This window comes from Takifugu rubripes, chromosome 6 (assembly GCF_901000725.2).
Source record: "Takifugu rubripes chromosome 6, fTakRub1.2, whole genome shotgun sequence".
Classification (NCBI taxonomy): domain Eukaryota; kingdom Metazoa; phylum Chordata; class Actinopteri; order Tetraodontiformes; family Tetraodontidae; genus Takifugu; species Takifugu rubripes.
This window is the reverse complement of record NC_042290.1, coordinates 9,368,981-9,396,023: the sequence shown is the minus strand read 5'-3', so window position 1 is coordinate 9,396,023 and position 27,043 is coordinate 9,368,981. Positions and strand designations below refer to the sequence as shown.

The window sequence follows — 27,043 nt, the reverse complement described above, 5'->3', positions numbered from 1 at the left end:
GATTGCAAAATACACGAAAACAGTGTTCTGGGTTAATAACCCCTCTAAAGAAGCACAAGCTGGGTTTCACGTCTCTCTCTTTTTAACCGTCCTGTCCTGGAACTAAAGAAGCTTCTTAATAATGTTCTCAGAGACCTTAAAATGCCTTCAGGGGGCCCGGCTGCAGCTTTAGCTCAGTGTGTTTGTGGTCCATGCGCAGGAAGTTTGGACCAACTCTTTGGATTTAGCTGCTTTGTATTTTCGGTGCATCATAAAGCTTCTGAGGGGAAAACAGCGAGTGAGACTTTCACTCTCATCTTTAACCGAACTGTCATGCGTGACATGGTGGTGTAAAAAAAACCAAAATACAAAACGTGAGTCATCTCAATTGAATGTGGGAGGAATATTTCTCCATCTTTCACAGAATTTGAGACTGTCATTAATGGATCAACCGCGGGATGTTAGCACCGCCCAGCGGCCGCAATCAGAACTGCAACACCCGAGTCCCGTCGTTGTGCAAAGCGTCGATATATTAGGGGAAACACAATAACAGTTGAATCCTATGTTAAAAAAAAACGTGCGCACGACCTTATAAAGGATGCCATATGAACTGATGAGACAACTATTTTTTATTTCATTTAATACTGAAGGCACCAACAGGAGACATTCAACGTTAACGCATGCAACTGACGTAAAATATCCAGTCATCGTGCACACAGACATGTAAAATAAGAACCCACAGATTCAATTTTTGAAATACAATCATCATGCAATGATTTTAGCACTGAGACGGAAGAATTACACTCCACAGCAACATCAACCATTAGAAGGAACAACAGGACATGGGTGAAAAATGAGATCTCTTCAAACGCTCGCTCTTAGAATTCCATCGCTCTTCAAGTGCAAATTTAACCTTCTGCAGGAGTCAGAACACAGGGCGTGGGTGGGGAGTTACAAGGATGGAACCCGACCAGCAGAAAGAAACACTGGGATGAGCAGAATCTGACTTAAAGTTCACCCAAGTGAGACCTTCAGCGGGACCTTTCTGCCGTGACAGATCCATTAATCATTCTGGGGTTGAGAACAGAGTTCCTGAGATCTCTGACTGTTCGATCTACCAGTTTGAATCTTTTCGCATGTTAAAATAATGCCACCATTCTCTTCTTCCTCCTCACCTTCACACTTAAACATCTGCGCGTGAGGTCGAGGTCGACGCCACATGAAGGATGAGCGTCAGGACGGTGACGGCGGCGCATTTGACTGTGCGGCACTTCACTCTACGGAGGCAGGGAGGGAGAGGTCACTGAAACTGATGGACGCCACTCAGAGGGACACGAGCGAGGCGGTTTAATGTTTGGCCTCTCGGGGATAAAACTCGGCTAAGGTGCTCTGAGGGATCCGCTTCAGCATCTCTTTGGGGAAGATCCTCATGAGCTGCCATCCAATGTCCAGCGTGTCGAACACGCTCCTGTTCTCGTAGGCACCTGGCCACACAAAACACACCAGATATCAGCACTCCAGCTGCGTTACAGATGTCAAAACGCTATTTATACATTTAATCTGAGCGAAATAAAAGCGAAAGAAATGGACAGAAGCGACATCTGGCGGCGGGAGTGGGTAATGCAACTATTTAAGACCCGCGCTCTGTTTTAGACGCAAATATCAAGAAATGTGAAGTCTAACACTGCAGTGGCTGCTGCTATTGTAATAGAATAAATGAAGATATCATGTGTTTTGCCACCAGTCTTTGGTTCATAATGAGGCTAAGACATTCTATTTCTATTTACAGCCTGTGAATCTCTCAATCTTCTCTTGTCTTTACAAAAATGACCAGGCTGCTAATGATCAGGGATTGATTCAGTGAGCATTCAAGTGACCTTCTGTGCCACACTGCACCTTGGGAGATGAAGTTTTTCTCAAACTTGGTCAAGAACTCCAGGTAGAGCAGGTCGTCGGCCGTCAGCGCTTCCTCGCCCACCACCGCCTTCATGGCCTGGACGTCCTTCCCTATAGCGTAACACGCATACTGCACACACGTTCGGGGGGGCCCGTTAAAGCCAGCGTCCGCGTCACGCCGAGAGACATTTGCGTGTGAACTCACAAGTTGGTTGGAAACGTCAGAGTGGTCTCTGCGCGTCATCCCCTCCCCGATGGCAGATTTCATCAGTCGAGAGAGGGACGGCAGCACGTTGATGGGGGGGTAAATCTGAACCACAGCGACACCGGAGGATTAATGCTCAGCAAGCAGCCTCGAAATCCAAACCCCATTTATTCTTTCCTCCCCTACAAACTGCAGAGGCAAGAGCCTGCTGGCCAAAATCCCATCCTGCGGCGGGGGAAATTAATTAGGTGGGGCTCTCATCTCAAACAGAAGCTTCTGACAGTCGGGTTTTTGGGTTTTTGCTTGTGTTTTGCAGCACCGTGAATGAAAAGACAGTCAGAAACTTAACCTGCTATCTACAGTCAGCCATATGCTGCTGGATCCTGCTGACCGGGGCCACCTCGTGTGTGTTTTCCCACGAGATAAGCTTCAGAATCACCAGAGGTCCATGTTACGGCTCACATTACCTGTCTGTTGTGCAGCTGTCTGTCCACGTAGATCTGTCCCTCTGTGATGTAACCCGTCAGGTCGGGGATGGGATGGGTGATGTCTGAAAGACACGGGGACACGTCAGGAGGCAGTTGGCGGCACCGCCGCAGCCCGGCTGGGTTTGTGCGTACCGTCATTGGGCATGGTGAGGATGGGGATCTGCGTGATGGAGCCGTTACGTCCCTCCACTCTGCCGGCTCTCTCGTAGATGGTGGCCAAATCTGTGTACATGTAACCCGGGAAACCCCGCCGGCCCGGGACCTCCTCTCTGGCTGCTGACACCTGGCGTATGAGCACCACCGGAGGAGGTAAATACACAGCGTAGAGCTTCTTTTTCAGTGGGAATAAATGCACCGAGGTGGCTGACCTCCCGGAGCGCCTCCGCGTAGGAGCTCATATCAGTGAGGATGACGAGGACGTGCTTCTCGCACTGATAAGCCAGGTACTCTGCAGAGGTCAGGGCTAAACGAGGCGTGATGATTCGCTCGATGCTGCCAACACAAGACAATGAAAGCCTTTTTTTTTTAAAAAACAACCCGTGGTCAAATAGAGGGGGGAAGGATCCCGTATGACATACGTGGGGTCATTGGCCAGATTGAGGAATAAACAGACGTTGTCCATGGAACCGTTTTCTTCAAAGTCAGACTTGAAGAACCTGGCTGTCTCCATATTGACCTGGTAGAGGGAGGAAAAAACAATGGATTTTCAGTTTAATGGAGCCTCTGAGCACTGGTATTTTGACTCAATCACTCGTCGCATCAAGGTGAAAAATTGGTTATTTCAGGTTACAAGTCCTTAAATAATACATATACTATATACATAAAAACCCTCCATAGCTAATTTGTCATTATTTTAACAATAAAAACATGAGAATAAAACAGTCACTTTAAGCAGTCTCAGATAAAATATATATAAATACACATGTTGAAAACAAGGATGATAAAATTATTCATCTATACCCTTCTGCACAAAATAGGTTACCATATTCTTAATATTAAACTGACCTTTTATGATGTGTTTCCTAGGACTGATATCTGCATAAATGCCTAAAGTTTTCCCAGGATACATTAGTTTTTGAGGGATGCACGCTTCTCACCCCCATAGCTGCAAACACGATGGCAAAGTTGTCATCGCTGTAGTCCATCACGTCCTTGGATTTCTTCACCAAACCGGCCTGCCGACAAATCTGAGCTGCAATCTGGTGAAACGGTATCTTATTTTAATAGAGTTGATGTGAATCATTCATTCAGCTTTTTCTTTACACAAAAGCCAACCTCATTGTGTGGGAGGCCTGCGGCGGAGAAAATGGGTATTTTCTGGCCTCTGGCGATGCTGTTCATCCCATCGATGGCCGATATTCCCGTCTGGATCATCTCCTCTGGGTAGATGCGACACTGAGGGTTGATCGGCTGACCTGCCACAGGAAAATAAATGATTAAAGCCCGACAAATGAGGGTTATGGAGGGTTATGTTCTTCCGCCCTGCTCCAGATTGAGAGTCTATGTTTGTTCTGGTAACAGCTGTGAGCCAGGAGCTTTTATGCCAACAGAAAGAACAACAGAAACTCACCCATGATGTCCAAAAAGTCCTCAGCAAGGACAGCTGGTCCTCTGTCGATGGGTTTTCCAGACCCATTAAACACACGACCTGAACACACATACACACCCATATTGTTGTCATCCCATCTGGGTGCTGTTCTGGATTAGTTGCGTCATACCCAACATGTCCTCAGACACAGGCGTCCGTAAAATGTCCCCCGTGAATTCACAGCTGGTCTTCTTGGCATCGATACCTGAAGTACCTTCGAACACCTGCAGGGGGCAGAGTTGAGAACAGAGAGACGAGCGACGGGACTTGTTGATGTGGCTCAAATTTTCTTCTTTTCCCCCCCAGAGTGTGAATAAATAAATTAAACACCAGTCAGCCTCCAGGTGCATGATTCCAAAGCTTTGATTTTTTTTTTTTTTAGCTTTAAACGTCATTCAGGTGATATTCGGTCTAAATGTAACCAACTTCTTATCAACACGGACTCCATTGATTTATCATCTACAATCTTTTCTTTCTGTGGATGAGAGATATCATTTTGTCCTCTGGAGAACATGAAGTCCAGACTTGGAGCTGGGAGTACCTGCACCACGGCCTTGGAGCCGGTCACCTCCAGCACCTGTCCGCTCCTCTTGGTGCCATCCGGCAGCGTGAGATGGACGATCTCTGCGTACCTCGGGAACTGCAGGAGCAAAACATCAGCGCATGGAGATGCTGAGAGGACAAACCACATCCACCTGTTGAGGGCACCCCTCTCACCTTCACCTGATCCAGAATAACCAGAGGCCCGTTGACTCCAGAGACGGTTTTATAGGCTGGAGGTGCAGAGAACATCACAGTGGGATTGTGTTCATCGTCATGCATGCATCAGTTTCAAACGCGATCGCAGAACAGCCACATGCACGACTCCTCACTCAGCGTGATCGCTCGGGACTCACTCAGGCGGGGCTGGGAGATGTAGTCCCGCTTCACGGCCAAAGCGTGCTCCCGGGAGGCGGCGGTGGAGGCCGGGGCGGCGGCCGTCGGTCTGGCGCCGCTGACCGCCGAGGAGAGCTCGCTCATGGCGCCGTTCACCATTCCTCTGAGAGCCTTCATCGCCATGTTTGCATCCGCAGCAGCCGCAGCAGCGTCCGCGTCGTGACAGCAGCTGCGCATGCGCACTGACGACCAGCGAGGGAGCACCACCGAGTTTTATTTTCCTTTTTGACGTGAGGGAACGGATGTATTTCTGATCAGGATCAACTGCTGGTCAAAAGGGGCTGCAAAGTGTACAGTTTAGTGTGAAGCGCACAATATTCCAGATGAAAAACGAGATAAATCATGTTTTTTAATGCTGAAAAAAGCGTTTATTTGAATGGACCTTCACACTGGGTCGCTTAAAATGCTGCAGCTGCCTGACACAAAGACAGAGCAGCTCTGGTGGAAATGATAAAAGTGCGCTTGGCTTTCTTATTCAAAAACGTGTTAAAACTGAGGATGAATCCAAGCACGTCAGCCATCAAACAGTCTGTTTCTAATACTGTGTTGGGTCGTTCCAGTCTGCAGTGTAGCGGGGCAGCTGATAACGAGGGGGGGGGCCTCTTCTTCTGTCCTGCTGCTGCTGGCGGGGCTGACCCCACATCGGGGGATGTCTGGACCAGCTGGACGAAGGGTTAGGGGGTCCCCTCCAATGTCCCTCGGGACGCGGGGGCCTGTATCGGTACGGGTCGTGCAGGGGGGCTCTGACGGCCTCAGAGAACGTTGGTCTCGGTAGTAACGGGGTGCGAAGAAGGAAGTTCTGTGGGTGGGTGGCGCTCTGGTGCGTCTCTCTGGGGGGCAAAGGTCTGAAAGGAATACGGACTGTGTCACCCCCCTTCGCAGAGATTTTACATGTTTACATACAGTGAATCAGATTCTGCTTTGTTAAGAGCAGCGTCTGCATGGGGGCCCTGATGACCCGGGGGACATCATTTCTACCTGTACTCGCGCTCCGGAGGTACAGCTCGACCTCTCGCTGGCTCCTGGTCACACTCCTCCATCCCATCATTGCTGTTAACAACGGTAGAGAAGCGTTACACTGTCTGTACCCAGAACTTTTCCACAGAAGACTTCGGTGTAGAACAATTATGCTCATTCCCAAAAACAAATAAGAAGAAATTAGGATGCTCTTGGTGCATCACCTCCTCCTTCGTCCGCGGTGAAGATCGTCCAGGTAGTTCTTCCTCTCGATATTGTGCCCTCGCGCCGAATTAAACACTGAAAACAGGTAACATTTGTCTCGATTGGGAGAAAAGCCCGTCAGATTCGAGAGATGACGGTGACCTTTGAACTCACGCTTCACAGCTTCTCTGGGCTCCATCCCGTCCACATCGATCAGATACCTGCGGGTCAGACACACAGCTGTTAGAAACAGGCCACACGCTCAATTGTGGACGGGTCAAACTGGGAGCGTGCACACCTGCAGATCAGATAGCCGGTGCGGTTCAGGCCGTGGGTGCAGTGGACTCCGATCAGCCTGTCTGAAGGGGAAAAACAGGGGCAGAGATAAGGGTGCTGCATGTGTAGACCACCCACAACAGCTAAAACCTTCCCCCCACACTGATTCGCACGGACCATTGTCGGCATTGTCTCGTAGAAATCTCCGTACGGCACGCTTGAAGCTCAGGATGGTTTCATCACTGGGAACTTCATGACCGGCAGTGAATATCTTGACAAACATCAGCGACTCGGGCAAGTCCTGAAGAAACAGAGAGCAGCTTGACCTCCTTTAACAGCACCTCAAAACTGGTTCATGAGACTGTTGGCATGGCCGATTACCTGCAGGCTGTAGTAGCGTTTGGTGTAGGTCAGATCGATGATCAAACCAAGCTCCTGCCGGTCTCTCCTTACACTGTCCAGCAGCTCCCAGGGACCAAAGACGTCTGACCAGGGCAGCTGATCGTTCAACTCCTGAACAAGCATGCGCCGCCATTTAGGCAAAGTGATGCTCAAACGGAGGATTTCAAAAAGAGGGAAGGTGGGATTAGCCTGACCTGTTTTAGAGGCACTTTGAACGCAATGAATCTTGTCCCAAAAAGTCTTTTCCCAACCGCCTTGTAATCCAACCACCTAGCAGAAAACAAAATAACAGCATGTTCAAATAACATACAGTCTTTAAACCAGTCAAGCAGCAGCTTCATTTAAATTGGTAGATTTGTCAACGTTGAAATCACTCTTGTATTAGGAAGCAAAGGAATTTAGGTTAAACAGATGTGAACAGGTCCACAAAGACCGTTACACAGGCCAGCCGCTTGGAAACACTCAGTGAACAAACATGCAGGACAACACCGGGAAAGAGTCATTGAAGAACGTAAACAAAAACAAAAACACGTACAAGCCTCATTCAAGAGCCACAACTCGGAACAATTATATCGCTCATCCTTTTGCAGATGCAATTCACAGCACTGCAGATTGTAGCAGCTCCATAATATCTATTTAAGGGTCTTACCTGTCAGGTATACCTCCTTTCTTACGGTTTCGGTCCATTTTCGTTACTCCTTTGCTTCACAGAATATATTTTCCACAAACGACACAGTTTTACAACCTGTAGTTACGAGTATAGTGTATATTTAAAAGTATATTTAGAACTGCGTGCATTAAACACGTCGTCTACACTATCTAGGTGCGAAGAACAATACATAACTTGACAAAATTAAAAAGAAAAAAACTACATAAGTTAAAACTACGCCTTGCTAACGTGTCAACATTACCAAGCTTCCATTTTTGAGCTCCAGCACGATCCAGTCGCGTTTTGATGACGTAGGGATTCGGCGTTTGCTCTGTCCTGCCACCTAGCGGTTACAGCTGGATGTGAACCAGAGATCGCGTATCGGCCACTTTAAAATGCAGTGAAGTCCGTTTCCTCGCATTTATGCTACAAAAAGGATCCCATACGTGTTTTTCCACTCTTATTCCCACCCTTAAGACCCCATAGAAATATTACAAAGAAGTTGCGTTTTGTTCATGTTCAGTCTTCACAGTAAATTGCAAGAAACAAAAGTAGATCCTAGATAGTATTGATTATTGTACACACACCAAACTAAGGTATGCCTGTATTTAGTTCTGTCTTTACACTCTGAAGTAAAGATGGGACTTAGAGACTGTAAAAGACTGAGAAAATCCGCAAAAATACGAAGAACTTCTTTATTTGTGATCATTTCTAAATGATATCGGGATATTTTATGTCTTGAGAACATACTGTAATGACTTTTAGATAATTATTGTAAATTGCTGCCAACTTTTGACCATATATGTAAAACTAATAATATATTACAATGTTCTCCTTTACAGAGAGTCAATCTGGCCCATCTGCAGTCCTGAGACTTCAGCCAATAGAATGTTTGATGTGTTGTAAGAGGCAAAATATCATGGAGGCTCCAGTTGGTGTTAAGATGATTCAGAAAGGAATTATTAATTATTAAACCACAAAAAATACAAATCAGGTGAGAATTTTCAAAAAGGGTGACCGTTTCTCTTCAGTGTCGGGCATTAATGGCGTGCAAATTCCTTGGATTAACTATTGCCCGGCTCAGAAGCTGTGGGAGAAACCAATCCCAACAGACGGGGCGTCAGCTCTCTTGAATCACAAGACTCCATCATGTTTATGAGCACACTAGAAATGTGACATGTTGTTGACAAAACTGTGAGACGACGCCACAGGGTGGAAAGATTCTGTTGATCCTTGTTCTTACTGCAACCTGCGTGACCAGACTGGTAACATGGCTTGTTTGCAGGAGGGAGGAAAAAAATGACACTTACTGTAACTCTGGAAGTTCTTTCCCACCAGTAAGTGCTCATTTACCAGAGCATTGACTGGAAACACTCCAGTAAGACAAGCAGAGAGTTGTGATGTGTTTTCCCGACACCTGTGTCACCTGTGTGTATATGAATACACATCACAGATGTTTAAGTCCATACACATCGAAGCTTCATAAACTTAAAAGTTTAAGGACACCAAGACAGCTAATAATTCAGCTCAAGAGGTTTTTGCAGTCACTTCTAACCCTTAACAACCCCGCTAGCTTCAAATATTATAAAATGCAGCACGGTGCAAAGGAGACAACAAGGAAAAACAACATTATTAAGAGCTGGAACTCGATGTTGATAATGTTGATAATAACTTAAGCTCGCAGAAAGGCTCCTGCATAGATGCAGAGTTAACGCGCTGATTGTGATCGTCCAGCGAAGAAGAGCAGGAACCCGAAAGATGACATTGCAGCTTTCCAAATGGCAGGTGGTTACAATAAAACGGTGGCCAATCAGCAGTTACAAACAACAGACAGCACGAGGAAAGAGCAAGAGCTCCCGCTGCCCTGGACCAGACCGTGAGGGGCTCGTTGAGCCACAGCGTGGAGGAAACTCTTCACGCGTCAGGTGGTGGCGAAGAGGAGACACCCCAGTGGAAAAACAGACTTTGAAAGGATCAAAATCACATGGAGTGGTCAGAGGCAGACCATCATCACGCTGAAGTGTCAGGAGATCAGAGATGTTCTGCTCAAACTGGAGGACGAGGGGGTGGAGGGGCTGAGTAGTGGCCACAGCTGCCGAGGTCGCCACATGGTCACGTCATTAAAATCAACGGCCACATCACGTTTGACACGTGCACGTTCTCTTGGTGGTTCAAGACCTTCTGACACCAACAGCACTTCACAAACAAGTCACGGGTCGTGCTGATTAAATCTTTGACCCTGCTTTTCATTCCACTCTAATAAAGCAGGTTTATAACTTTATATTCGGTTGATTTGATGATAATTCTGTGGTTGTGCTCAGTCAGCAGGTTTCTACCATGATAAGGCAGCTGAAGGTGCGTCCTGGTGAAGCTCTACACCTACTTTCAGTTTTAAATACGCACCTGAATTTCTTATTATGTTACATCTGGATACTTTTATACTATCCAGTCCTCGGGGCTGTGATCCAGTCAGGTTTTCTACCGGGCTTGGTAGTTCAGAAAACCCGTCTGGATCACGGCTCTCAAGGACGGCCCCACCTTTGACCCACTAGGGTTCTCACTCACTCACTTTCTACCACTTGTTCCTCCACTGAGGGTCGCGGGGGGGCTGGAGCCTATCCCAGCTCAATGGGCGGAGGCAGGGTACAGCCTGGACTGGACGCCAGTCAATCGCAGGGCTAACACATATAGACACACAACCATTCTCTCTCACACTCACACCTACGGGCAATTTAGAGTTTCCAATTAGCCTAATCCCCACTCATGCATGTCTTTGGACTGTGGGAGGAAGCCGGAGTACCGGAGAGAACCCACGCAGGCTCAGGGAGAACATGCAAACTCCACACAGAAAGGCCCCAGCCTCAATCCCAACCGGGGATCGAACCCAGGGCCTTGTTGCTGTGAGGCAACAGTGCTAACCACCACACCACCGTGCCCCCACTAGGGTTCTACTGCATTAACATAGTTGTTTATAATAATATTAATATAAATAGTATCAGAAATAATGTTTTGCGAGGGATTTTATGGAAATTACTTTATTTTTACTCACTTGTAGTAGAAGAAATATGAGTTTAATTCATATGTAGCGATACAGCGAATCCATTGCCATTAAATTCTATACACTTTGCACAATAACTCAAAAAAGTTCACGTTTACAACAGAAGATTTCATGTTTTCACGGGCTCAGGATGCAGGAGGGAGCGTCAACTGATTGACGGTGCCCGTGCTCTCATATTGGCGGCGTCGTGGACCAGAGATGTGGCCGAGAGCCCAGGGGCCACGCCGGCTTTCCCGGGCTGGGCGAAGGGGAACGCCTCTCGGGTCATTCGCGTCAGCAAACACGGCATTTGTTTCTTCCCGGCCAGGACTTTTCCTTTGGCCTGGAAGTTGTAGGCCAGTCTGTAGGACACTCGGGTCATGAGGCGGGTCAGCTCCAGGTCCCGCTGACCGTCCTCCAGTAATAAATCACAGAATTCCCCCAAGAAGGGCGACCCCATAGGGTTATTGAACGCAGCATAACCTGAGGAGAGTCAAAGGGGGATGTTTAGTATTTTCAGACCTTTTTTTTTCTGATGGATCTTTTCAATAAAAGATCCGATTTATTGAGACGTTTTATAACCTGTTTTTCAGGTAGAGATGTGACACATCAACACACCTCACTCCTCCGAGGGAGGATTGCACGAACATGACATGATAAATACAGGCTTGCAGTAATAATCACTAGCTCGGTGCTGACGGTAATTTTCCACCTTCGATGAGGAAACGTGACACAGGCGACCGTGTTCATCCCAGTAACGAACTGGGCCGCCACTGGGGCTGTTCGGCTCACCTGGTGCTGTGGCATACATCACAACTGTATCCATGGGAATTGACAGGTACTGCTGAAAGATGCTCGCCGTGCTGGCGTCGGTGGCTGAATCCACCTCCACGCCGTCGTCCAGAGCGCCTCCTCGGCAGGCCTGCAGACACCAGCAACAGCATCTTCAGTCTCACACACGGGGGGGGATCAATGCTTCACTGATCTAGTTGTTCATTCGGCATGAAGCTTGTTGCTTTTCTGACCTGAATGAGGAACATTTTGGTCTTCTTCTCCATGCATTTACTGTCAAAGAGGGCAAAGATGCGGGACAGCTGGACGGGTTTACCGTCGGATCCGAACACGCAGCCCTCCTCCCCGTGAGACGACAGGACAGCCAGAAAGCAGTCATCCACGGGGCGACGACTCTCTGCAACACACACACACACACACACACACACAGGTCTTTATCAACCATTACGTAATAATCCAGACTGGACTCCACTCTAATCTACTGTATTAGTGATAAGATACGAGGGATCCGTGTTTCTTCCAATGAGGATGTAAAAGATCAACTTATAGTTTAATAAGCACACTTTCAATGTCAGCAAATGACAAATTGGATTCCACACACAGCAGTAGATGAATGATTCCAGGCTCAGTCGCACCGGTCATGTCAGGGTTAACCTTCATGTCTTCAGCCTGTGTGAGGAAGATTTAAGAACCTTTTTTTTGGGTAGATTTAAGGAAATGAAAAGGGATTTTTTAAAAATGAGGTTTTAGTCCTCAGGTCATGAAGGCTTGAAAAGGTTTTTTTGATAATAAGCTGCACTGACAACATTATTTACAGTTAATCTAATGTCACTAAGTTCTGTCCTGCCCAGGCTGCAGCGATATGCATGCATATTATACAAATATGATGTTTTATTAAGCAATATAAACAAGGGTTAATCCAGCTCCTGGGATCAGACCATCCCAACAAATGTTGCTCTCTGGGATGGATTCCCGTTGCCTACCGTCGTGAAACAGCTCGTAGATGTCGTCACTGCTCAGGTCCAGGTGCAGTTCCACCTTGAACCCCATTTTGAAGAGCGTGCTGTGGAGCTTCCTGGCATCCTTCGTGGCGCCGAGCCTCCTCTGAAGACCCACCCCGGGATAATACTGCTCTACAGACACAATCACGGCCCTTTTACCCTCCCTGCCACGATCCAACAGTGTTCTCAGCTGCAGCATTTTCTCTCTCTGTGTTCCTCCGCACCTACCTGGAAGAATGGCCACAAGCCTTTTCAAACAGCCTCCTACATTAAACACACCTTCCTCTGCCACACCTGTGCACCTATAAGGTATTTCCTGTGTCCTGGGGAGGGAGCGTGCTTGCGTGTATCGCACAGAATTGCATAACAGTGCTGGTAAAGCTGCCTTGCTCATCAGGCCCCAGTGTGACAGCATCGCCCCCGGAACATTAAAACAGAGCAAAACTTCCCGAGCCACAAGGGCACAGTAAAACCCAGACACGTGCCTGGACTTTACTCGGCCGATGTGTCTGACATCACCTGCTGCACACAAACCTGAATATACACATTCTGAGGTTTTACACAGTTTTGATTGTGTTTACAACCCATGGTGGCATTTAAAGCGCTTAAAAACGTGACTTCAGAGGTCGTTACCCCAACCTTGTGACCAGACATCGTCATAAAACCTAAATAACTCTGCAAGTGTGACGATATTTACTCAAGGTGGGAAACGCCTGGAGTCGTTCATTTTGCTGTTCTTATCTGCTGAGCGTCCAGTCACGCACTCATACCAGCGTAGTTTCCTGCACAAGGAAACGCTCCACAAATGTCACGGTCAGCCACAGTGCGCTTCTAAATGAGGGTGTTTTCAGTCTTTATTCACCTGATTTCTCCCATTATAAATGAGTGAAAGGCCAGTCGAGCTGTTGCTGCTGGTTACTCGGCGCTGCTTTCATTTCAATCAGGAGAAAAAACACTCAACAGCAGGATAATTTCTCAGAACTCAGTGAATATTTATTAACACAGAAGAGGAACCAGAAAAAAGATTTAAACTTGTTCTACCATGTGAAGAAAAAAAGATTTGGAAAACAAACCCCAGTGCCAAACCTCTTTCAATTAAAATAAAACTGACAGTTTAGGGGGGGGATGGGGTATCAATAGAAAAGGTGTGTTTTGGAGTCAAATATTGACCAAATCATTTGTCTTTAAACTATATAAAGTGTGATAATCTATTTTTAAAAAAGTAAAAAAAAGAAAAAAAAAAGCTCGTCATTTACAGCATCAAAAATAGATACAGATCATGTCAATTTCATCGTTTTGTTTTTTTTAATATTTTGATTAGTGGAGTCAAAAGCTCCTTCCTCACAGCTGATTGGTTCTTCTGGAGAACTGCTGGGACTGAGTCAAGGCACTGTGGGAGCTCACTGCTGACGGCGGAGCCGAGGTAGGAGGGGGGGCGAGGAAGGGCTGAGACAGAAGGGGAGGGAGAGGAGGAGGTAGATGAGGAGGGGGCGAACACCTGGAGGGCGTCATGAGGGGTGAGGGCGTGGGCGTGTCGGTGGACGACGACGGCGTGGAGGGCCCTGGAGTGCCGGTGTTGTGGTTGGTGGGGTGGGGGGTTCGGTGAGGTTTGGTGGTGAGGGAGAGCGGCTGCAGCTGCTCGCCGTAAGGAGACATGTAGCTGCTGTTCGTGGAGTGTGTGTGCTCGGTGTGCGTCGCTGCCGGAGCGGCCGGTGACGCCAGCGCCGTGGTGGGCGTCGCCGGAGAGTCCAGCGAGGAGGCGGGGCTGGCCTGGGACAGCTGCGTGTGCGTCAGGTGTGAGACTGTGTGCGGCTGTGTCATGAAGGGGCGGGGCTGTGTGTGTGCAGTCTGTGTGTGGGGCTTCTCCTCAGGTGGGACGGGAGGTCTTTTCAGCTGCGGGGGGACGCCCTCTTTAGGAAATGAGACCCACAAAAGAAAACTCATCAGCATTTAACATTTTTAAGCATCTTCCAAATGAAGAGTCCTTTACCTTCATTACTCTCACTCTTGGACCTCTTTCTCTTCTTCTTCTTACCCTACATAAAAAGACAAAACACAGTCATCAGTGGTTGGAGACCTCAGGTCAGCGGTGAGAAACGCAGCTGCAGCAGCACTCACGTAGTTCTCTCTGGCTGACCAGCCGGGGTAAAGTTTGGAGTGAACCAGTCTCTCTTTACGGGCCATTTCATAATATTTGGCTTGCTCCTCTTTGGTCAAAGAGTGCCACTGTGGAGAGAAAAATCAGGCAGTGAGCAACAGTCACTCCTGCTTCCCAAATATTACAGCAGAATTTGTTCAAAAACAGGTTATCGGTGGCGTTGGCCTTACTCTCTGTCCCAGGATCTGGTTGATGGTTGCGCTCTCCTTCACGTTACACTGGGCCACCACCTTGGGCCTCTCTTCCCTCATGTACAGCATGAAAGCGTTCAGCGGTTTCTTGATATAAAACCTCTTATCGTCTTCTTTTTCGTGCTGACCTTCAGGCATCTTTGTGCTACAGAGCCCAAAATGTAACTGCGTTAATACCGTCAGAAGAGCAGGATCATGATATCTGTTTATTATTGACAAGAACAATATTCAAGAGAGTAGAATCACCCTGGCTGGCTGCTGTTGCTGACTCCAGGCTCCTGCTTCACTACTGGAGGCGCGACGGACGGGTGGGGGGACGATGACTGGGAGGTTGGAACCAAGCGGGGAGAGAAGCCACCCGTCATCAGACTGACACAAGAGAAAAAAAGAGGGGCGAAGAAGCTTAACATTGACCAAAAAAAAAAAAAAGCTAAACACACAAAACAAATGCTCTGCAGCTCTCTAACTTCACTCACCTCGACATGGAAGCGTTCATTGCGAGAGCAGCGGGCGAAAAGCCCCCCGGGAGGGGATACATGGGCTGTCCCGGCCTAAACAGCAGAGACACATTGAATGTCTGTGTTCGCTTTAAAATACAGTTGTATTTGTGATAACAGAACGCAGGTTTTACTCACAACCATCCGAGAGGATGTGTGATCTGAGCCATTCCTCCAGGAGACACGGGGTAACAGGCGGTGTGAGGGCTCCTGGATATACCTGCAGCACAGGCCAGGGTTCGATCCGTCAGAGCACGCGTCTACAAAAAGACTTGTCGTCGAATGTGTACGTGGAAATTGATGCTGTGTTGTGTACCTGTGTCAGGAGAGAAACCAGGTGAGGCCCGCTGAGGAGAGAAGGCCTCCGGGCTGTAGGACAGCAGTGGGTGGAGATGGGTCATGTGAGGGTGCTGCACCATAGGCACGTTATTAGGCTGCAGATATAAATGCACAATGATTAACAGAGCAGATGTGAACAGACAATCGACTACGTAAAGATGATGCAAACAGCTTTAATTTGTGAGACAATTAATTAAGCTTAATCTAAATTCTGAAATAAATAAGAAATCTGTTGACAGAAAATTGGTTTCTAGGTTCCCTTCCTGCATAATCAACCCAATCAAATAATGGCCTCTGAAATATTGAGGCAAGTAAGGAACATAATTATAAGCATTATTGTGGTATTTTCTAGAGCTTTGAAGAGTATTACCATCAACGACGCATGTTAACGAAGTTTGCATTACCACACATTCACCACGTGGTGGCAGTAAAATCAACCAAAGCAAGAACATCTGAGTAATTAAGAGTTGCTCAAAGAGAAAATAATGATATTCTGCAATAAAAGTTCCCCAGCCCTCATGGATTTGAGGCCCAATAAGTCTTTTCTGGCTTGTCCACTCATGGGCATTGTCCCTACAAGACTCCAAGGTTGCTTCAGCTATGTTCCAAGGATAAAGGTAAATCTTTGGCCAGGTCTAAGCTCCAGGGCACTCTAGATCAGTTTTCTTTTGAAAAAAGGAATTAAATGAAGTCATCCCTCAACCCTGACCGCCCCAGCTGCTAAAAACACCCTGAAACTGTAGGAGATGAAGGACGCTGAAGATTTTTTTTTGTGGCCTTCCTCAAGTCTGTGCCTTGCTAAATCCTATTTTTGGTCCCTGGAGCCAGTTATTTGACCTCCAGAGCTCATCTACTGATGAGACAAAACAAGATTTATTTTTTATATATTAACATTTGGGCAAAACTAAAAGGCCCAGAAGGGAAAAGGGCTGAAAAACAGATGTGCTTCTTCTGCTACTGCTTAATTTACTCGCTTGTATGCGTTTAATTCTGGTGCAGCCACGCGGTGAGTCCAAGAGTGTATATACGGTAATAAAGCGACAGTAATAGTTTTATTAGTGTTTTTTTTTTTGCTTTGAATTAGTGTTGGTCAGATGACATCCTTGAGAAGCTCACCAGGTGTGCTGCGTTGGTCGAGTCTCTGATGGCTGATCTGGCTGCAACATCCAGCAGAGGCCACTGAAACGGCAGGTACTGTGGAGAGGGAGAGAGAGGGGGAGAGAAAGAGAAAGAGAGAGAGAGAACAGCCATGACACTTGTAAACGTGATACACCATCAGGCTGAAGTCATACTGAAACCTCCTCAGCGGAAAATTTAACTCATTTAATATCTAAAACCTTCTGCACAAACAGCTCTGCAGAATTTCATCCACAGCTAATCACACTTTGTGCTTTATTGTCAGTAAAGTCATTGATATCACTTCCTCTCTTTTACAGGACAGACACAGGCAGATCGTGAGGACTGCTCTTTAAATTACAAGGAACAAAGCCATAAAGTTTCGAGATAACTGCCAGACGTCGGCCGTCCATAGACGTCACGGTAACACACCTTTTCCTGGAAATGTACAGCTCCTAACATCACTTTTGGTTTCTTTATTTCTTTAGGTGTGGACTCGCCTCGGTTTCCCTGACCAGCTACCAACAACAGCTGCGTCTAACTGGGAGCAGGAACCTCCGACAGTTGGAGCAGGTGAACACATGAACGAGCGGACCCACAGGGCAGCTCAGTTCCATAAAACTGCAGCCGAATAGTGATTTCCATCTTCTCGACCTGGCCTCAGATATGTACGCAGGATGTTGTGGTGACTGTTTAAGATGCTGAAACCTTGACAAAAACTGAAATAACACAGTTTTGTTTCCATTCTTCTGCTACAACACAGAAGAGGAGAAGAGGTGTAGCTATAAATTGGATGTTGGGCTGAACAAATGGATGGAAAATGAGTGGAAGTCAATGTAAACGTCCCTCAAAGCTGCCGGTGCCGATTTAGGGTCTCGAATCAGACAGAGCACAACAGCGGACAAAGTTTGCCTTCGCCCTGCCCCCCTCTTCTTCACACAGAAACACCTCCTCACAGGCCACAAGGGTTCCAATATTGACCGAGCTGTCTCAAACTGGGAGACCACCCCCTATTCCAGACACACAAGAGGCCTTTGGTGCTCGTTCAACTGTGAGTGACGTCAACAGATTCACAACTATGACCTGTGACCCCGGAGAAGAGCAGAGAACTGAGGGCAGCGCTCCTCAAACACAAGTGAATGATCCACCCATCATCATCAATAACATCAGACTATCATCATCATGACGAGACTATCACGCACACATACGGTTCAGTAATCAATAAATGCAGGATGGAAAATGGCAGTTTATCACCTTTAAAAGAACACAGCGGGTCGAACACATTGGAGTCTGGAAGAACACTAAAAATCTGGAATATCTGGTCTGGAGTTTTCTTATTTTTTGCCTAATGTGATGATTTTGAACAGTGCTAACCACAACAACATCGACGATCGGAGCCAGGAACACGTGGAAGGTGGAACCACTTAAACACGATCCAAAAAAAGATTACAGATGCTGTCGAGCTGTGAGCAGATTCAGGGGCCATATTGTGGCGATTTGGTGATGGCTGAGAAACTAACATTCATTCAATATCCAAAAATGTTAATGACAAAAGCCACAGGTTTCCCAGCAGAATCGGGGGACAAAAATCAACTTTCAACACAACTAATTATGTTGAAAGTTCACTTTCAGTTCCCTTCTGATCCAAAGTCTCCGTCCATGTAACAGCATGAGGTGAAATTAAACTAACATCGCTTGTGAGGGGGGAAAAACCCCCAAAAACGGCTGCACCGCTACATCCCCGGGGAGGGACAACAATGGAAACACACTCGTAAAACAACGAGCCACTGTGTTCGGAAAGTCAAACTTCTGAAAATGTAAATATACGCTGCTTAAATGTGTTACCAAGTAGAACAAAGCAGCCATTTAAGAGAAAGTACCAACTGTGCTGGACTGTTGTGATAATGAACTAAACGAGCACATACACATGATACTGCAGTATAGAGCTGCAGGCTGGACACACACACACACACACACACACACACACACACACACACACACACACCGTGGTGTCTAACTCCAGCATGCAGCCTCATCTCATCCCCCATCCAGAGGCCCAAGGAAGCTCTGGCTGAGAACACTAACTGGATCCAGCTGTTGGAAATACCAGGAAAAATCAATGTACACAGTCACACTCGTGCACGTGCATGCGCACACAGCTGCGAGTGTACTCGGGGAAACACAAAACTCATTGTCCGTCTTAAAGAGAAAATGAGAGGAGCTGCTGCTGTTTATGAAACGCTCCTGCAAACATGCGCTCGGGTCCAAGACAGCGAAAGATTAAGTCAGCAGATGTCAATAAGGAGAAGATTTTGGAATTTTGATGTGTTAGCCAGTCGTGGAGCCAACACGGTGGGTTTGGGGCTGGATTACACAGTCAAACAGTTGCACCACAATAAGATACCTACGATTTGCTCACGTGTTGCATAAATATAACCGTCGCTGATTATTCGGGGGATTTTTCCCCTCGACCCCCACCTCATCATGGTGGAGGGGTTTAAGCACCTTAATATACCCTCAGTGATGGTGTCTGGGCACTCAGCCCAATGAGGGAGTCTCCTAGCACTGACTGGACCAAGGTAAAGGGCTGGACAAAGTGTGATCCAAGATTGGGGAGTGGAAAAGGTCCTTTGGCAGGAGCCTGGTGGGTGTCCTTGCACCCATGGGTCCAGGCGCAGTCAGAGGAGTCCGTGGTTTTTAAACTGGGCGTCAGAATATCTGCCGGTGTTCTTCAGACTGACAGAAACAGATTAAAATCAAGCCGAGTGAGTGAGATCCAGACTGAAAGGAATCAGCCCGACACAGAACTGAGAAGTTTGGAACCAAGCATGCAAGACAATTTAGAAAAGTTTGTTGTGAGTGGAAGAAAAACCCTGTTGTGGTTTTACAACATTGACTCTCATTATCAACGTGACGAAGGGTAAACTCTTCCTTATATTGCTACATGTTAAAGGAAACAGCCTGCCAAGACAGACATGTATGTGGGGAAGAGATGACATCATAAATTTGCTTTTAACTCAGTGTGTGTGTGTACGTATGTTTAAGGGTGTCTATGTTTGAGGCTGTTGGCGTTCAAAAGATCATCCTCGTGGTATTTTAAGACTGTGGACACAATGCTGGGTAAACAGAGGAATTCTGGGATTGTTCGTGCTGCAGAAAGAGACACATTTTAACCAAACAAGCAAAGCCACACACACACACACACACACACACACACACACACACACACACGGAGACAGAGTGAGAGACTGTTTTGAATTTTTTTTTAAAATACCATAGATACACACATTCCAGAAATATTATCTCTTCTCAGTCGTCCTCCGACCGTTCGGTGCTGTGCAGGTCGAGCAGGTAAGTGCAGGTAAGTTCCCTCCTCATGCTGACAGGTGTCTCCTGTGACTACACCTTTGTTATAGTCCCATTTATTGTCAATCCCCTCGTGTTTCATTGTGCTTTTCAGATCTTTAATTCTGCTGCCCTGTTGCCTTGGTGACCATTTAACCATGATAAAAACAAACCTTTTGGTTTTGATGGAAACTTTATCGATACATAATCCAAATGAATATGTAATACTTCATACTCACGGCTATAAAGTCTTTTCAGAAGACATCATTGAGCGTCTATTTGCGAGCAGGGAAAGTGTGGGCTGGAATGTTATGTAAAGCGAGTAGGCGGTCTCATCCTTCCATATGTGGCCCAAGCTACATTTGTCTCCTCGCTACCAAAAGAATGTGGTCACAAGTGGTCCAGACCGGTTCCGAGCGCATTTTTAAATGAATGGATTTCGCAACACTTTGGGTCCGCTTTCCCCTTGCTTAAGAGGGCCATTTCTCCTCTCGCATTTCCAATTTCCTTTTCACATCCACCCATGTTCAACAATCTCCTCAACTTTATCGTACGTCTCTCCTCAGTCCCGCCACCTTGTCACGACGACACATCGGGATTCACACAGCAGCTGCAAAGTTAGCATCCAACTGAAGAAAGCAAACGGCAACAACAAGCAGAACTAAACCCTGAGAGCTGCCGGAAAGGGGGGGGGGCAGTCGGGATCGCCTCCCACGTGACACCGGGCCTGACTCTTGAAAAGCGATAGAAATCAAGATGTTAAAAACTTTTGTGTTGTGCAATTAGAATTTAAAAAAGAAGCTGCGGGGGCTCATGGCTGCGGCCACATTTGCACAATCTGGCCGTGAAAATGAATATTGTTGCTGCAACACTCGTGTGTGTCTGCGCGTATGCAGAAGTCAGGCAGTGTGTGAGACACAATGAGGTGTAATGTTCCCCCCGTGGAGCAGACCATTAGTGCCATTCAGAGGCTGCTAATGACAACAAAAACCCAATAACGCTGGGGGAGGGAATTACAAAGCTGAGGAATGTAGGTGTTGTTGCGGGAGGGCTTGGCTTTGTGCTCAGCCTGCATATGCATCCAGGCTAAATCCACAGAGGAGCCACTCAAAAATAACCAAAGAGGTGTCGTTTAGCTGAAAATATACCACCTTTACACTCCAGGATCCCACCCAGATATGAATAATCAGCCAAACAACAGCCTCGCAACCCCGACTGCACATCTAGCCAATCCAAAAGTGGCGAGACGGCGCTCGATAGCACGTCCCTGACCGTCACCCGACACGTTGAAAGACAAAAACTTGCCACCGTCTTAAATATGCATTCCAAAAATCTCCGAACACGCAAGCAAGGATATCTGTGCGCGCGGCTGTTTCTATATTAAACTTCCCACAGCGTCACAATAATCCAGGACTCCAGAATGCAGACAACTCCACGGCATAAAACCAACACCGCCGAGCTATGGCGATGCCCGGGCCTGTCTAACCCTGCACCATCGCAAACATTCACATCATAGCTCCTCACTCAGACGCTCGGTCACATGCGAGTCAGCGCGAGAAGCTTTCGGGACAATGGCTGAGTTTCCCTGCTCTCAATCTGCAAAACAATATTTATCTGTCTGGCGACGGCAGATTCAGGCGGCTGGAATCTGTTACGGTGCCCTGGTGGATCCGGGTTTAAGTTAAACCAAAGGGCTAATCCGCGTGACGCCAGCACCTCCAGCTGAAGCCAGACCAGAAGATGCTGACCGGCCCTCCTCCCAATTATTATAGATGGGATGAGGAATTTAGCGTGTTCAAAGGCAGCGGCGGCCGTTACCGCGCCGCCAAGCCGCCCAACTCCATGGCCGACATGAAGATGCGGAACATCAAGTGATCCAAGACTTGCTGTGTGTGACACAACAAAGAAATACTGTTATTGTGTGGCTTTGTGGAGAACCACCACACTCGGAATGTCCAGGCTGGTTAACCGTTTGCCCGTTTAACACCAGACACAACACTTACAAGACAAAAAAAAAAGCCATGCGGGTAAACCAGTCGGCCCCTTCAGCCTGGGCTCGGACCAAGACGGAGAACGGCACCAGAAAACACACAAAGAAAACAATACAGAACATGTTCCAGCAGGACTCACACATTCTGACTGAAATGGAGATCCTGTTTATGCCATCAACTCAACTCCGCCGCACGCAACCGAGTATTCCGAGGTCCACAGATGAGCAGGCAGCTGTGCCCCTTTACTTAACCCGGTCCACACCATTTTGCACAGCTACGTGCTGCAACAGGCACACGTGCGCTCCACTTCCTCAGCAGTCGACAGTGACTCACAAAGTAACGATGAACCACGGCTGATCGCTGAACTCCATCACAGGGAATTACTGACTGAGGTTTGCGCTCCACACAAATGTGAAAAGGTCAACTGGGAAAACGCTCACCGTCCTCGCGTTGGACGCGAGAGCGCCGTTGGGGAGGTAGGGGCTGCAGAAGTTCCCAAGATCTGGGATCATGAAGAACGGATATCCAACGTACGGGGAGGGATGGAAGAGACCTCCGTCCTGCCTTCGTCTGAAAACTGAGAAGGAAACAGAACACTTCAGTCAAGACCTGAATAATATGAATATTAATCCGCAGAGGGGTTTTTTTCCGTGTTCATTCTATTTATCATGAGAAGAGGTCCAACGAAACAAAACCTGCAAACAAGATTAGCAGGATAATCGCCTGTGAAAAGATCATTTGTTTTGATAACCAAGGCAAAGGTTGACGACTTTGGACATTTATTTTACTCGTATTAAACGCACGATTCTTGTCGACCTCGCCTGCAGTTGCAAAAGGAAAAACACTCAAAAAAGGACGAAGGCAGGTTTGCAAAAGCCCGTTTAAAACAACAGCTGTGCAAAGGGACACTAGCAAATTGCAGAAGCAAATGCTAACAAAGTTTAAGATAACAAACAGCTGATCGTTGTATGCTAAAACAAACTGGCAAAGTACGGAGGCCAACTGCTAAGAATATAAAGCTCTTTGGGGCGAGTATTAATCCAGTTTGGAACAAACTGTCCTTCAACTCTTGGTTCAATTGGACGTTAACTGAGAAATCTGGAACACGGCGAGTTTAACATGGCAGCAAAATGCAGAAATAAAGTGCTGATTACCGTCTTCATCCAACAGCTGACCGTGCCTGGCCCTTCTCTCCAAATCTACACCGGGCTTGGGGCGTCTGTCTCCCGGTACCTGGAAGTAAACAAGGACAAACCCGCCGGGAGGGACCGTGAAAACATGCCGGAATCAGCGCCACGGAGATGGGGAGAAGTTCTACACTGACCCCAGTCGACTCACCTCCGAGTCCGAGCTGCTGTTTGTTTCGGACTCGTTTACTAGTGACGACTTGACATCGTCTAGGTCCCGTTCGGCGGACACGTTCCTCTTCTCCTCGTGTTCCCCTTCATCTTTAAATGCAATCAGTTCGTCGTTTGCTCCCAAGTCGTCTCCATCTTCCCCGTTGAGCTGCGGCATTTTTGGACGTTAGCTGCAACTGCTAATATTTACCATATAGTTAGACCGAGTTGGTGGCTAAAATGCAGTTTCCCCAAATCACTTTGCAATATTAAAAATCCAGAATTGCGAAATTTGTCCAACGATAGTTGCACAGTCGCATTGAGGCCGCTGGTTCTGCAGGGATGTGGGGTTTATTTGTCCACTGTTGTTTAAAAATACCCCCAAACTAGCTTCAAGTAGCTAACAGGCTAGCTAGCTACCTGCGACGTTCACGGACGCGTCAGTCTGGCGTCGAACTCTTGAGGTGTGGAAACCCTCCTTGAGTGCGCTTGAATTAAAAAAAATAATAAAATCCACAAAGGCAGAACATTGACGACAAATGCTCCAAATGGTTCGGCAACGTTAGTAAATCCTCTCATTACCGGCGTAGTTCCGCGAACATTGTAAAAACAGGCGCAGTCCGTGCGCACCGACTAAAACTTTACATGGACTTCTTGGTCGTAAACTACTCCGTCGCGAATGTCAGAACAGCCCCGGTTCGGTCCTCCGTCGTCAATCCGGGCTGGGCGAGACATATTCCAGACTAACGGCGCTTTAAAACCGCGGTTTCCGCATTTTGCAATCCGTGCCAAATCAGAACCTCCTCTGATTGCGATCGTGGAGTGCTTGCGTGGGAAAAGTGTGGGGCTGGTCGTCTTGCTGAAGCGGAGTGGAAGGAAAACAGTGCGGGCGGACGGACGGCTGCGGGGGGAGGACCGGCCATCTTAGCAGGGACCCGGGATCAGTTCAGAGAGCAGCAAGCTCGGCTCGCACAAGCGCAGGAGCGCCCAGCTCAACTGATCCTCGGTCAGGCAACAGGTTGGCTCATTTGTTTGCGAGGCGCGAACCGCTGGGAGGAGTTCCGATGGCAAAAAGGGGACAATTCGGAGATCCACTCCTCTGACCTCATGACCCGAGAGCGGAAACAATCTGCCAAAAACAGGCGTTGCTTCGGGACGTTCGGATTTCTTTTTAAAATGGTTTGAATGGGAATCTAAACCTCTGATTCAAGATTATTTGCTTGTCCCGCTCCTTCTCTGTCTCTTATCTGAGGGTTTTGTTCCGGTCCAACTTGCACAATGTTCAAACATCTAAGATATTGAGTCAGACGTGCTGGAAACAAACATGTTTTTCCGATGAGAGAAGGGCCGAAGCGCTTGGATTACTTCTAAGAAACCCAAATTCATTATATCCAGATTTACTACTGTAGGTGGTCGTATGGCCCGTTCGGGCCTGGAACGCCTCTTCGCCCATGTTTTCCTTATAAAAAAAGTGTAACTAAAGTAACTAAAAAGACAACATCACCTTTGCTCCACTGCAACAGTGTAAGAGCTCACACAGGACAGCTTTACCTGTGCAACTAGTTTCTGTCATCTGGACTTTTCTGCTTTCTCAAAACTGTTCTTAATTGTCCCATTAACCAAAAGTGTGTGTGCGTGAGTGAATTATTGCATCTGGATCTCCGGTTTCATTTCCACCGTTACGGGCAGGAAAAGGGGTTACAGACCTGAAACCTGCAAATGTTCAAGGTTGGCTCAAGTTACCGGAGGAGCTGAGCTGAGCTGTAATGTTTCTCATTTTGTGACGGAGCTGCAAAATCCATCATATTCCTGACGGGGCCTCTGCAGCTATGTCAGCGCAGGCTGAGGTATGACCGGTCTGCTGGAGGTTAATAGCAACCACCACCAAAAAAAAAAAAAGAAAACTGGATCAAGTCTGAGGCAACAATTGTAAGCTAGCGCTCGATTGCAGACACCACCCAGCAGCAGCTGTGTATATGAACAGGAGGGGATTACAGAGGGTTCAGTCTCTGGCTGAGGGCCAGGCTGAAGATCTTCTCCCCCAAAGCTATGCAGGAGCCGGGGAGGGTGGGGGGAGAGAGGCCATTGGGGTGTCTCTGCATACTTGTGTTCAGCTCAACAGAGAGGGAGAGACATGTAGCTCACCGCAGTGTTTGCATAGCAGGATTTAGAGTTTGTGTGGGTGTGCATGGAGGTCCGAGGGCCCGTTGGTGGGGAGGAAATCCCTCCTTTGTTTCCAAGGAAGCCGAGTATACACTAAGTGCAGTTAACGAAGGAAACCCAAAGACGGTACGAGCGGATGGATGAATATGTGACGGACTCAATCAAACGGGCAGAAAGAGAAAGTCAAGGAGAAATCCTCCCATATGGAAGAGTTAATGCAGGAAAAAGGAGGGGGGGCTGCCTCCCTTTGCCTCCCTCCCACTCTGCATGAGGGTCGCACCAGACATTGTTCTCATAAAACACACTTTGGTTGATAAAGTTTAGTTAAATGTAATAATAATAATCATAGGAATACTGTTAAAACAACACGTTTGCACTTCTTATAGACCCTGAAATCCATCCGGATGGCCAGTTTCAGGTGGACGGCAAAAGGGCTCCGGAAGCTGGTGGAAAAGGTCCCATGCGTTTGAATATGGAGCGCTGCGAAGGCATCAAGGACTCACATCTCCAGCTTGCTTTGCAGCGGCTGCGGCCTGTCAGCGCTCCACCCTCAGTGTGTCAATACAGTTTGATGTCTGCCCCTGATTTGAAGCGATGCAATTAGGAAAGTGCCGACTGTGATTACTTCTGCAGCCCGGGGCTCTGATCCAGTGGTAATTCATGTGTAAATCATCCGTCTGCGGAGACGTTTCGGAGGCTTCCCTGCCGCTGTCAGCACTCACGGGCCTCGATTTATTTTACAGTAACTCCAAAAAAGCTGGAGCAAATAAATAAAAATAAATCTGTTTTTAAGTTCAAGCTGCAGTAACTTGAGAGTCCAGCTCCAAACAGCTGCAGCAGCAGCATTAAAGGCGGATTCCCAGGGAAATGCTCTCTCCCGTCGCACCGATGAGTGCGAATGTTTGGGTCATTTCAAGATGAAACATGAGTATGGAGAGCACAGTGACGGCCCGAAAAATTCAAAAATGGCTCTCCTTTAGTGGCCCCCCTGAGACTTTGAATGGCATTAATTACACGTGGAGCCAGAATAAATGTGCCTTGTTGTGCTTTTGAATAGTTTTAGGAGCTTTCAAAGATGTAAATGTGCAGTTGGTGGAGGGTAAAGCTGTGATTTAGAGGGTTGATGAAAGTCAGTAAAGGTTCTGCTGTGTCATAATAGGAACAGGCACATAAATAAGAGAATAATTTACTGACTAAAGAGTGTATGTGTGTGTGTGTGTGAGAGAGAGAGAGAGGGAGAAGTTGAATTGTGCTGCGTTAGTGTGTTTATACAGCTTTAAACTAATTACTGCACGAAACAGGGAGGAAACGAGACGCCGTTAAATCCAAACTCTCACCATTAAAACACACACCCCTCCTGGGTGAGAATTACAGTTCATTTACAAACTCTAAATCACCTGACTGGGAGGGGAAGTCATAGTCTGCTTACTCAAGAACTGTAAATACAGTAATAAACATCCCCCCCACACACACGCTCAATGTAAATTAGCCTGTTA

The 27,043-nt window shown here is 47.3% G+C and overlaps 4 protein-coding genes across 5 annotated transcripts; all 4 read right to left on the bottom strand.

Annotated features, from left to right (window-relative positions):
• Positions 1–590: 590 nt before the first annotated feature.
• On the bottom strand, positions 591–5,285 carry atp6v1b2 (ATPase H+ transporting V1 subunit B2). The gene is made up of 14 exons (XM_003965372.3): positions 5,053–5,285; positions 4,874–4,929; positions 4,698–4,796; positions 4,287–4,380; positions 4,139–4,216; positions 3,844–3,983; positions 3,666–3,767; positions 3,147–3,244; positions 2,937–3,060; positions 2,701–2,851; positions 2,548–2,630; positions 2,081–2,185; positions 1,876–2,005; positions 591–1,463 (listed from the first exon to the last, which is right to left on the bottom strand). The coding sequence occupies exons 1-14, from the start codon at positions 5,267–5,269 to the stop codon at positions 1,327–1,329; spliced, it is 1,614 nt and encodes a 537-aa protein (XP_003965421.2). The 5' UTR covers positions 5,270–5,285; the 3' UTR covers positions 591–1,326.
• A 152-nt stretch (positions 5,286–5,437) lies between these two features.
• dusp11 (dual specificity phosphatase 11 (RNA/RNP complex 1-interacting)) lies at positions 5,438–7,930 on the bottom strand. 2 transcript variants are annotated; one of them, XM_011604800.2, is made up of 10 exons: positions 7,843–7,930; positions 7,581–7,676; positions 7,126–7,201; positions 6,911–7,042; positions 6,707–6,830; positions 6,552–6,612; positions 6,428–6,474; positions 6,274–6,349; positions 6,071–6,142; positions 5,438–5,937 (listed from the first exon to the last, which is right to left on the bottom strand). In XM_011604800.2, the coding sequence occupies exons 2-10, from the start codon at positions 7,616–7,618 to the stop codon at positions 5,628–5,630; spliced, it is 936 nt and encodes a 311-aa protein (XP_011603102.2). In that variant the 5' UTR covers positions 7,619–7,676; positions 7,843–7,930; the 3' UTR covers positions 5,438–5,627. The 2 variants fall into 2 exon arrangements, with proteins under 2 accessions (XP_011603102.2, XP_029693729.1); XM_029837869.1 differs by having other exon boundaries at positions 7,581–7,634; positions 7,843–7,907.
• A 2,669-nt stretch (positions 7,931–10,599) lies between these two features.
• On the bottom strand, positions 10,600–12,694 carry LOC101074856 (caspase-3-like). Its single transcript, XM_003965451.3, has 4 exons — positions 12,393–12,694; positions 11,643–11,806; positions 11,410–11,539; positions 10,600–11,100 (listed from the first exon to the last, which is right to left on the bottom strand). The coding sequence occupies exons 1-4, from the start codon at positions 12,607–12,609 to the stop codon at positions 10,784–10,786; spliced, it is 828 nt and encodes a 275-aa protein (XP_003965500.2). The 5' UTR covers positions 12,610–12,694; the 3' UTR covers positions 10,600–10,783.
• A 684-nt stretch (positions 12,695–13,378) lies between these two features.
• LOC101074632 (transcription factor 7-like 1-B) lies at positions 13,379–24,323 on the bottom strand. Its single transcript, XM_011604798.2, has 12 exons — positions 23,386–24,323; positions 23,202–23,280; positions 22,488–22,624; positions 16,712–16,789; positions 15,573–15,690; positions 15,395–15,476; positions 15,236–15,310; positions 15,006–15,128; positions 14,739–14,904; positions 14,529–14,636; positions 14,401–14,446; positions 13,379–14,320 (listed from the first exon to the last, which is right to left on the bottom strand). The coding sequence occupies exons 1-12, from the start codon at positions 23,560–23,562 to the stop codon at positions 13,752–13,754; spliced, it is 1,758 nt and encodes a 585-aa protein (XP_011603100.1). The 5' UTR covers positions 23,563–24,323; the 3' UTR covers positions 13,379–13,751.
• Positions 24,324–27,043: the final 2,720 nt, after the last annotated feature.